The 12,023-nt window shown below is 37.8% G+C and overlaps 1 protein-coding gene across 1 annotated transcript in view; it reads right to left on the bottom strand.

The window, feature by feature from the left end:
• LOC126336699 (transmembrane 9 superfamily member 3) overlaps nucleotides 1-12,023 on the bottom strand; it is a 104,768-nt gene that overhangs the window by 68,522 nt on the left and 24,223 nt on the right. The window contains exons 4-5 of the mRNA XM_050000654.1: nucleotides 2,602-2,846; nucleotides 1,979-2,110 (exon numbers count right to left, since the gene is read on the bottom strand). Of these exons, the coding sequence (XP_049856611.1) occupies nucleotides 1,979-2,110; nucleotides 2,602-2,846 (377 nt within the window). The remainder of the gene's footprint in view (nucleotides 1-1,978; nucleotides 2,111-2,601; nucleotides 2,847-12,023) is intronic.

The raw sequence follows: 12,023 nt of genomic DNA, 5'->3' as shown, positions 1-12,023 counted from the left end.
TAAAGATATTACCATCACCTGGAGGATTACAATGGAACTTAATACAAAAATCTTTCTGTTCATTAGTCTCCATCTTTGCCACTAGGCTATCTAACGGAAGACACAGGTATACAGACAAAACTCTTAGAGTTGCTCTTTCATTTGATGTATTATTTGTAATTTTAAGTTGAATATAACAAATGCTATAAAGCCTTAGAACAACCGACATTCACTTTGAAACACATGGTATATTGTACAATTGCTCAGACCTGAGAATGGATGAAACTGACTGACCTTTGTGATGGTCAACATGACATTCATTCAAACTGATCTTACCAACTAAGAGAGAGAGAGAGAGAGAGAGAGAGAGAGAGAGAGAGAGAGAGAGAGAGAGAGAATGGATGCACATTGTAATTTCTTCAGATTTAAGGTAATTATTTTGTCACAATGTTGCTGGATATTCAGTATTTGCCGTTTGGGTGAAAGTTATCTCCAAAGTTCTCAATAATTTAGATAACACAGTTGAGGGGTAAGACAGCCATAACTCTGACTCCATTATTCTAAATAAATGTACAAGCAATTTCAATGCTGTTGTTGTATTAAGGGTTACTTAGGTTGCAGGAAATGTTAAGAATGGTAGGAAAATATTACTGCTCAGAAAGAAAAATAAGAAATTGTTTCTTAATTATTTATGCAGCCAGTAGAAAAATTTGCCCGAGTGAAATAGTGTTCAAATCAAAATGAATTTTCAAATACAGAAACTTGTCTTCCAAGACGAGGATGGTATTACTACAAGCTACATCCTTACTGTATTGTAAGAGTAATCTAAAAAACTTTAGGTGGACACTATTAAGATATTGTTACAATGTGTACCCTCAACAGTATGGTCACTAACTTCATCATACAAGGTGGTTTTGATTCCACTTCTTGCTATAAGAATTGTTTGTTTCTTGTGTAAGTCTAAATCCACCTGTATTTAGAACATAAAAGTAATCAGCACAAAATTGTATAGCACATTACAATTACATTATAGTCTGTGTTTCAGGTCACAAATTATTAATTTGTTAACTGGTAACAGAATAGAAATCTAAAAGGCCTGGGGCTCAATCCACATATGGTCTTAGGATTTTTTCTGCCACTTACTGTTTTGTGCAACTCTGGCAAAGATTTGCACATATGAAAAATGCTGAAATGCATCATGCATCAGGGTCCAAATTGAACTATAGGTCCCATTATAACTAAAGTTGCTCAAAGATAAAAGGAAAACGGAGGCATATAATCTTCAAAAGGATCACATCCACTAAAACACTGGGGTATTCAAACCAACCTCCAAGCTGGGAGCAGCTTAATGTTTGTGTAACAGTGTCTTCAATTTTCCCAGAATAAATATATGTTATCTGTTGCTTTTTGAATAATTTCTCTTCATGCAATTAGATGATAATTTCATATCACCAGGAATAAGGTAAAAAAAGATAAAAATACAATCACAACTATTACCGTTTTAAAACCAACAGCTTTCAAATATGTTCTCAAAAGTAATAGTGACTGCTCAGTAACGGTATACAGAATGCAGAAATTCTGCTGAAAGTATCATAATAAACAATTACATAGTTTCTAGGGAAAAAAATGAAAAGCCAAGTTTCATCTCAAAAGACATGTTTGAGGCCACTCAAAGCAAGTTATAAAATGGGAACTGTCTCTTAAAAATAGGATACTTTTAGATGCACACAATACATAATCTCTCTTAATCTCAGAAAAGTAGGTATTATACAAAAGTGGAGCACAACACTGTTTACTCATGTCTTTCTTGCAGAAAACAGCTCATTTAAGGTGACACTGGCTTAACAAATGATAACAACTGTTTACACAGTATTAAGATATGAAAGCAGACCTTTGTATATCAAATGAAATATGTGTTCATCTCTAGTTCTATAAGGAGCAGAACAAACATTTCTGAGTAAGTTAAATAACAAAATGACTTAAAATAATGTTTGCTTACCATGTCATCAAGTTCCTCGTCCTTACTGTAGCGAGCATAATCCTTGCGAAGTGTTCGCATAAGAATCATGGAAACAAGTCCAACCAAGAATATAACCATCATAAAGCTATTGAAAATGCTGAACCAGTGGATCTGTTAGTAAAGAAATAATTCAAGTATCAATAACAAGAAACAGAAAGTTTTATGATTTTATAAACTTCAGTAATCAAAGAAAAAAATGGTAACCACTTTATTAAGAAGATACACAAGCTATGAGACTTTAGTCAGAATGTTAACATCATCACATTCCACTAGCTTCCTTTACAAATCCCTTTACCAATACTTTGATTAGGGTGAGAAACAATTTTTCACTCTATTACATAAAATTCATATTTTTGGCCATCAGTTAGAATTGCACTGAAACAACTCATTCTACAAATAAAAGAGTAAAACGTATTTATTATCAACTTTGAGATATATGAAAAAAGAGAAAATCTCACAATGAATCAATTTTTAACAAGTATCAGCTAATGTGCTGGAGAAAAAATCACCTTTTTGTATATGGGCAGTTAAATTATTGGAGGAGATTTTGTAAAATTACACAACCCGATATTCATGAAATTATTCCACTGCTATTAACTTACACGATGCTGGAAAAAGTTGGGATCCAAATACTTGTCAAATCTGTCTTCAAATTTTATTGAAGACTTTTTCCATATAACTTCATATGTAAATGGAATCTTTGCACCCTCAACAAGTTTAACTTTATTTTCAGATGTAAGATTCACATCTACAATCTGTTTTCCATTGTAGCCAATTTCAAATTTCTTGTGCGTCCATATGTAGTAGTTAGTTCCACTTTCAGTCTCTTCCACTTCACCCACAATGCCTGGAAAAAAGGTATACATTATTGATTTAAAAAGTGACCACAAACTATTGGAAGACAAACCACATTAATACATCTTCTGAAATTGATCATTTTCCTTTTTCTTTATTAGAAATTTCTGCATGTAGCACTTCAATTTTTTTCCTTACAAATACCTTCAGGGAAAAAAGAAAAGTTTGCTAATAGTAGATCTTTAAAAAATTTGGACAACATTTAAAAAAGGTCCTTGCACAGTTATCACGCCCACCGTATTCATAACTTTACTTCTTAATGGAGCATAAACTGGGATGGACATTTATGATATGCTCAAAATGTCTACTGTAGTGTGGATTACTAACTGTGACACCTGAGAACACCTCAAAGGCCACCTGTAATATACAGGTTTCAGGGATGTGGATTCAAATGTTAATCATTATTCAGAACATATTTTGTGTCTCAAAACTGTTCATGATGACAATATGCAAAATTACAGTCGTGTTTAATGACAGCCACAACAATAATGACATGAACAGGTCCCATTAATAAACGAATAAAAAATTAATATCTTGATTTAATTTTAAATTTGCTATTACTCTAACAGGAGGAAGAGTCAGTTTTGAAAAATCTAATAAAGAATAACGCAGGAACAGAAACCCGATTCAGAATCTAGGAAAAGTGAACAAAATGGATGTGAAGTAATGATACTCATTAAAAGTTACAATTGACGATCCAGGGTTTTATTTTTGGTATTTTTATCCCACTGCCAATAAATACGGACAATACCAAAATGTAGCAGAAGCATCACTTGAGAAGGGAGAGAGACAGGTTTATAGCCTAGCAGGGATGTTATTTAACCCATACATTAAACAAGCTATTCTCATAAATGAAGGATTTCAGTAAGCTTTGAATGAAGACCCAGTATTTATTTTGGTGGCTTTCTCCCATAACAACAAGATGACAAGAATATAAAAGCAGCTAACTCACTAGATTACCACATGACATGATGACTTTAAGGGAAAAAGTAAAATTAAATGTTCCAACACAGATTTCAGAGGCAATTCTTAAGTGTGTTGTTGTTGTGGTCTTCAGTTCTCAGACTGGTTTGATACAGCTCTCCATGCTACTCTATCCGTGCAAGCTTCTTCATCTCCCAGTACCTACTGCAAACTAAATCCTTCTGAATCTGCTTAGTGTATTCATCTCTCCGTCTCCCTCTACGATTTTTACCCTCCACGCTGTCGTCTAATGCTAAATTTGTGATCCCTTGATGCCTCAGAACATGTCCTACTAAGTGGTCCCTTCTTTTTGTCAAGTTGTGCCACGAACTCCGCTTCTCCCCAATTCTATTCAATACTTCATCATTAGTTATGTGATCTACCCAGTTAATCTTAAGCATTCTTCTGTAGCACCACATTTCGAAATCTTCTATTCTCTTTCTGTCTAAACTATTTAGCGTCCATGTTTCACTTCCATACATGGCTACACTCCATACAAATACTATCAGAAACGGCTTCCTGACACTTAAATCTATACTCGATGTTAACAAATTTCTCTTCTTCAGAAACACTTTCCTTGCCATTGCCAGTCTACATTTTTTATCCTCCCTACTTCGACCATCATCAGTTATTTTGCTCCCCAAATAGCAGAATTCCTTTACCACTTTAAGTGTCTCATTTCCTAATCTAATTCCGGGAGCATCACCCGATTTAATTCGACTACATTCCATTATCCTCATTTTGCTTTTGTTGATGTTCATCTTATATCCTCCCTTCAAGACACTATCCTTTCCGTTCAACTGCTTTTCCCAGTCCTTTGCTGTCACTGACAGAATTACAATGTCATCGGCGAACCTCAAAGTTTTTAAATTTTCTCCATGGATTTTAATACCTACTCCGAAGTTTTCTTTTGTTTCCTTCACTGCTTGCTCAATATACAGATTGAATAACACCAGGGAGAGGCTACAACCCTGTCTTACTCCCTTTCATGCCCCTCAACTCTTATAACTGTCATTTGGTTTCTATACAAATTGTAAATAGCCTTACACTCCCTATATATTACCCCTGCCACCAGCAGAATTGAAAAGAGTATTCCAGTCAACATTGTCAAAAGCTTTCTCTAAGTCTACAAATGCTAGAAACGTAGGTTTGCCTTTCCTTAATCTAGCTTCTAAGATAAGCCGCACAGTTAATATTGCCTCACGTGTTCCAATATTTCTACGGAATCCAAACTGATCTTCCCCAAGGTCGGCTTCTACTAGTTTTTCCATTCGTCTGTAAAGAATTCGTGTTAGTATTTTGCAGCAGTGACTCATAGTTTGGTAATTTTCACATCTGTCAACACCTGCTTTCTTTGGGATTGGAATTATTATATTCTTCTTGAAGTCTGAGGGTATTTCGCCTGTCTCATACATCTTGCTCACCAGATGGTAGAGTTTTGTCAGGAATGGCTCTCCCAAGGCCGTCAGTAGTTCTAATGTAATGTTGTCTACTCCCGGGGCCTTGTTTCGACTCAGGTATTTCAGTGCTCTGTCAAACTCTTCACACAGTATCATATCTCCCATTTCATCTTCATCTACATACTCTTCCATTTCCATAATATTGTCCTCTAGTACACCACCCTTGTATAGACCCTCTACATACTCCTTCCACCTTTCTGCTTTCCCTTCTTTGCTTAGAACTGGGTTTCGATCTGAGCTCTTGTATGAATATCAAGTGGTTCTCATTTTTCCAAAGGTCTCTTTACTTTTCCTGTAGGCAGTATCTGTCTTACCTGTATCCTACATCCTTACATTTATCCTCTAGCCATCTCTGCTTAGTCATTTTGCACTTCCTGTCGATCTCATTTTTGAGACGTTTGTATTCCTTTTTGCCTGCTTCATTTATTGCATCTTTATATCTTCTCCTTTCATCAATTAAATTCAATATATCTTCTGTTACTCAAGGATTTATACTAGCCCTCGTCTTTTTACCTACTTGATCCTGTGCTGCCTTCACTACTTCATCCCGCAAAGCTACGCATTCTTCTACTGCATATCTTTCCCCCATTTCTGCAATTTGTTCCCTTACGCTCTCCCTGAAACTCTGTACAACCTCTGGTTTAGTCAGTTTATCCAGGTCACATCTCCTTAAATTCCCACCTTTTTGCAGTTTCTTCAGTATTAGTCTACAGTTCATAACCAATAGATTGTGGTCAGAGTCCACATCTGCCCCTGGAATGTCTTACAATTTAAAAACCCCTCTGTCTTACCATTATATAATCTATCTGAAATCTATCAGTATCTCCAGGCTTCTTCCATGTATACAACCATCTTTCATGATTCTTGAACCAAGTGTCGACTATGATTAAGTTTTGCTCTGTGCAAAATTACACCAGGCGGCTTCCTCTTTCATTTCTTACCACCAATCCATATTCACCTACTACGTTTCCTTCTCTCCCTTTTTCTACTACCGAATTCCAGTCACATATGACTATTAAATTTTCGTTTCCCTTCACTGTCTGAATAATTTCTTTTATTTCATCATACATTTCATCAATTTCCTCATCATCTGCAGAGCTAGTTGGCATATAAACTTGTACTACTGTAGTAGGCATGGGCTTCGTGTGTGTCTTGGCCACAATAATGCGTTCACTCTGCTGTTTGTAGTAGCTTACCCACATTTCCTATTTTTTTTATTCATTATTAAACCTGCCCCCCCCATGAACCATGGACCTTGCCGTTGGTGGGGAGGCTTGCGTGCCTCAGCGATACAGATGGCCGTACCGTAGGTGCAACCACAACGGAGGGGTATCTGTTGAGAGGCCAGACAAACGTGTGGTTCCTGAAGAGGGGCAGCAGCCTTTTCAGTAGTTGCAGGGGCAACAGTCTGGATGATTGACTGATCTGGCCTTGCAACATTAACCAAAACGGCCTTCCTGTGCTGGTACTGCGAACGGCTGAAAGCAAGGGGAAACTACAGCCGTAATTTTTCCCGAGGACATGCAGCTTTACTGTATGATTAAATGATGATGGCATCCTCTTGGGTAAAATATTCCGGAGGTAAAATAGTCCCCCATTCGGATCTCCGGGCGGGGACTACTCAAGAGGATGTCGTTATCAAGAGAAAGAAAACTGGCGTCCTACGGATCGGAGTGTGGAATGTCAGATCCCTTAATCGGGCAGGTAGGTTAGAAAATTTAAAAAGGGAAATGGACAGGTTAAAGTTAGATATAGTGGGAATTAGTGAAGTTCGGTGGCAGGAGGAACAAGACTTCTGGTCAGGTGACTACAGGGTTATAAACACAAAATCAAACAGGGGTAATGCAGGAGTAGGTTAAATAATGAATAGCAAAATAGGAGTGCGGGTAAGCTACTACAAACAGCATAGTGAACGCATTATTGTGGCCAAGATAGATACGAAGCCCACACCTACTACAGTAGTACAAATTTATATGCCAACTAGCTCTGCAGATGATGAAGAAATTGAAGAAATGTATGATGAAATAAAAGAAATTATTCAGATAGTGAAGGGAGACGAAAATTTAATAGTAATGGGTGACTGGAATTCGAGTGTAGGAAAAGGGAGAGAAGGAAACATAGTAGGTGAATATGGGTTGGGGCTAAGAAATGAAAGAGGAAGCCGCCTAGTAGAATTTTGCACAGAGCACAACTTAATCATAGCTAACACTTGGTTTAAGAATCATGAAAGAAGGTTGTATACGTGGAAGAACCCTGGAGATACTAAAAGGTATCAAATAGATTATATAATGGTAAGACAGAGATTTAGAAACCAGGTTTTAAGTTGTAAGACATTTCCAGGGGCAGATGTGGACTCCGACCACAATCTATTGGATATGACCTGTAGATTAAAACTGAAGAAACTGCATAAATGTGGGAAATTAAGGAGATGGGACCTGGATAAACTGAAAGAACCAGAGGTTGTACAGAGTTTCAGGGAGAGCATAAGGGAACAACTGACAGGAATAGGGGAAAGAAATACAGTAGAAGAAGAATGGGTAGCTCTGAGGGATGAAGTAGTGAAGGCAGCAGAGGATAAAGTAGGTAAAAAGATGAGGGCTGCTAGAAATCCTTGGGTAACAGAAGAAATATTGAATTTAATTGATGAAAGGAGAAAATATAAAAATGCAGTAAATGAAGCAGGCAAAAAGGAATACAAACGTCTAAAAAATGAGATCAACAGGAAGTGCAAAATGGCTAAACAGGGATGGCTAGAGGACAAATGTAAGGATGTAGAAGCTTATCTCACTAGGGGTAAGATAGATACTGCCTACAGGAAAATTAAAGAGACCTTTGGAGAGAAGAGAACCACGTGTATGAATATCAAGAGCTCAGATGGCAACCCAGTTCTAAGCAAAGAAGGGAAGGCAGAAAGGTGGAAGGAGTATATAGAAGGTTTATACAAGGGTGATGTACTTGAGGACAATATTATGGAAATGGAAGAGGATGTAGATGAAGACGAAATGGGAGATACGATACTGCGTGAAGAGTTTGACAGAGACTGAAATACCTGAGTCGAAAGAAGGCCCCCGGAGTAGACAACATTCCATTAGAACTACTGACGGCCTTGGGAGAACCAGTCATGACAAAACTCTACCAGCTGGTGAGCAAGATGTATGAGACAGGCGAAATACCCTCAGACTTCAAGAAGAATATAATAATTCCAATCCCAAAGAAGGCAGGTTCTGACAGATGTGAAAATTACCGAACTATCAGTTTAATAAGTCACAGCTGCAAAATACTAACGCGAATTCTTTACAGACGAATGGAAAAACTGGTAGATGCGGACCTCGGGGAGGATCAGTTTGGATTCCGTCGAAATGTTGGAACACATGAGGCAATACTAACCTTACGACTTACCTTAGAAGAAAGATTAAGAAAAGGCAAACCTACGTTTCTAGCATTTGTAGACTTAGAGAAAGCTTTTGACAATGTTGACTGGAATACTCTTTTTCAAATTCTAAAGGTGGCAGGGGTAAAATACAGGGAGCGAAAGGCTATTTACAATTTGTACAGAAACCAGATGGCAGTCATAAGAGTCGAGGGGCATGAAAGGGAAGTAGTGGTTGGGAAAGGAGTGAGACAGGGTTGTAGCCTCTCCCCGATGTTATTCAATCTGTATATTGAGCAAGCAGTAAAGGAAACAAAAGAAAAATTTGGAGTAGGTATTAAAATTCATGGAGACGAAGTAAAAACTTTGAGGTTCGCCGATGACATTGTAATTCTGTCAGAGACGGCAAAGGACTTGGAAGAGCAGTTGAATGGAATGGACAGTGTCTTGAAAGGAGGATATAAGATGAACATCAACAAAAGCAAAACGAGGATAATGGAATGTAGTCGAATTATGTCGGGTGATTCTGAGGGAATTAGATTAGGAAATAAGACACTTAAAGTAGTAAAGGAGTTTTGCTATTTAGGAAGTAAAATAACTGATGATGGTCGAAGTAGAGAGGATATAAAATGCAGACTGGCAATGGGAAGGAAAGTGTTTCTGAAGAAGAGAAATTTGTTAACATCGAATATAGATTTAAGTGTCAGGAAGTCATTTCTGAAAGTATTTGTTTGGAGTGTAGCCATGTATGGAAGTGAAACATGGACGATAACTAGTTTGGACAAGAAGAGAATAGAAGCTTTCGAAATGTGGTGCTACAGAAGAATACTGAAGATAAGGTGGATAGATCACGTAACTAATGAGGAGGTATTGAATAGGATTGGGGAGAAGAGAAGTTTGTGGCACAACTTGACTAGAAGAAGGGATCGGTTGGTAGGACATGTTTTAAGGCATCAAGGGATCACAAATTTAGCGTTGGAGGGCAGCATGGAGGGTAAAAATCGTAGAGGGAGACCGAGAGATGGGTACACTAAGCAGATTCAGAAGGATGTAGGTTGCAGTAGGTACTGGGAGATGAAGCAGCTTGCACAGGATAGAGTAGCATGGAGAGCTGCATCAAACCAGTCTCAGGACTGAAGACAACAACAACAACAACAACAACAACAACAACAACAACAACATTAAACCTGCTCCTGCGTTGCCCCTATATGACTTTGTATTTATAACCCTGTATTCACCTGACCAGAAGTCTTGTTCCTCCTTCCACAGAACTTCACTAATTCCCACTATATCTAACGTTAACCTACCCATTTCCCTATTTAAATTTTCTAACCTACCAGCCCGTTTAAGGGATCTGACATTTCACGCTCCGATAACGACGTCCTCTTGACTAGTCCCCTGCCCGGAGATCCGAATGGGGGACTATTTTACCTCCAAAATATTTTACCCAAGAGGATGCCATCATCATTAACCATACAGTACATCTGCATGCTCTCGGGAAAAATTACAGCTGTAGTTTCCCTTTGCTTTCAACCGTTCGCAGTACCAGCACAGCAAGGCAGTTTTGGTTAGTGTTACAAGGCCAGATCAGTCAATCATCCAGACTGTTGCCCCTGCAGCTACTAAAAAGACTGCTGCCCCTCTTCAGGAACCACGCATTTGTCTGGTCTCTCAACAGATACCCCTCGGTTGTGGTTGCACCTACGGTACAGCTATCTGTATCGCTGAGGCACGCAAGTCTCCCCACCAACGGCAAGGTCCATGGTTCATGGGGGAGGGGAAAAATTCTTAAGTAACCCTATGAAATCAATTACTCCACGCATCTTACTTCTAATATATTTTCACGTTGTCTCAATTACTGCTATATTCTAGATATACAGCTAACACCTTCACAGAAATAAAGACAAGAAAGAAATTTAAGAACTTAATTAAAGATCAACTGCAGGTGTTTTCATGAAGTACCAACCCATTCACTATAGACAAGTATGATTCTAAGGCAACTGTTTCCTCAATAAAACTTAATACAGTAAAGGAAGGTTGTGTAATCTGCACATAATACTGTGTTAGATCTTATAAATGAGGGCCAGTTATGAATCACTATGATAAGCTTATAAGATCTCAACAAAGATTCCTGTGAAACAGCTACACTAACTAGGTCTACATCAAGTCTTTCTGTTAACTACGCAAACACTTTGCTTGCAGCTCATCAGACATCATTTTATAAGTTTTAGACAGTTGTCTCCAATATAAAAGTACAAAAGTCAAGTACTTCTATACATTCTACACCATTAAAGACCTTACTTAGTTCACAAAATGTAACATGAGAAAATCTACTTTAAGTGTATAGTTAACTAAAGAGTCTAATATCAACAGTAGGAACAGTTTCATAAAATCATATTATTATCTACTTATTATTCTTAGATTTTCACAATAAACACACTAACAGTAGAGGCCACCTTTTAACATTTTCTGGAAATGCTGAAGTTTGAAGGAGAGTCTCCATCTCCTTTTTCATGTATCTGAAGCACCTTATGCTAACAGCATACCCACAACCTGGGAGAGGGACTGAGGACAACTCATGCTAGCCTCAAAGTCAATGCTGAAATAGGTGAGACTTCACAACAAATGACACATTACACCATGTTCTGGCCTCTTGCCTTCTTCAAATTGACACAGCAATGAAACATCTATGTTTGGTGGGCTAGGGGATAGGTTAATGATTCCGCTGGGGGGTAGCTGTCTTCACCTACACCTGCCTTTCACTGGATACGATCTTGTCCTTGCCAATTCTTGTTCTCTTGAATACACGACTACTTACGCAACACATTAAAAAGTGCCAACATAATATGTTAAATGACATATGAAACGTTAGAAAGTAAACAATACAGTAGAACCTCACAAATCCAATCTCTGATGATCTGACTCCCTGCCAAGCCCAACCATCCCATTTCCAGTGTTTGTTTGCATATACAGGTTGCTGCTACATTCAGATCAGAACTTTTCCATGACGCATCATATGCAATATGGAATCAGCAGGCAGTTGCTTGTGGCTAGGTGCAATAGTTCGATCAGTTTTAATACTTGTTTCTAACTTAATCAATGTGTGTTCCCGTGCATGCAGAAATTATGACACCAATTAAATATATGCTGTACAATCTTATGTTTAGCCCAGTGACATAAGTGAATGGATCATTAGTAGTTGGTCATAACTTGAGACAGTCAATTATTGGATGAAGAAATTGAAGTCTATAATACTCAGGGCCTAATCAGGGTAGAGAGACAGCTAAAAATGATCACTTCCCCTTTGAAGAGGTTGCTCAAATGGTTGAAAATTAAATTTTCTTTGCTATTTTACTACAATGAATAAAAATAGAAT

Source organism: Schistocerca gregaria, chromosome 2 (assembly GCF_023897955.1).
Source record: "Schistocerca gregaria isolate iqSchGreg1 chromosome 2, iqSchGreg1.2, whole genome shotgun sequence".
Lineage (NCBI taxonomy): Eukaryota > Metazoa > Arthropoda > Insecta > Orthoptera > Acrididae > Schistocerca > Schistocerca gregaria.
The sequence above is the reverse complement of the archived record's forward strand: the minus strand, read 5'-3'. Positions and strand labels throughout refer to the sequence as shown.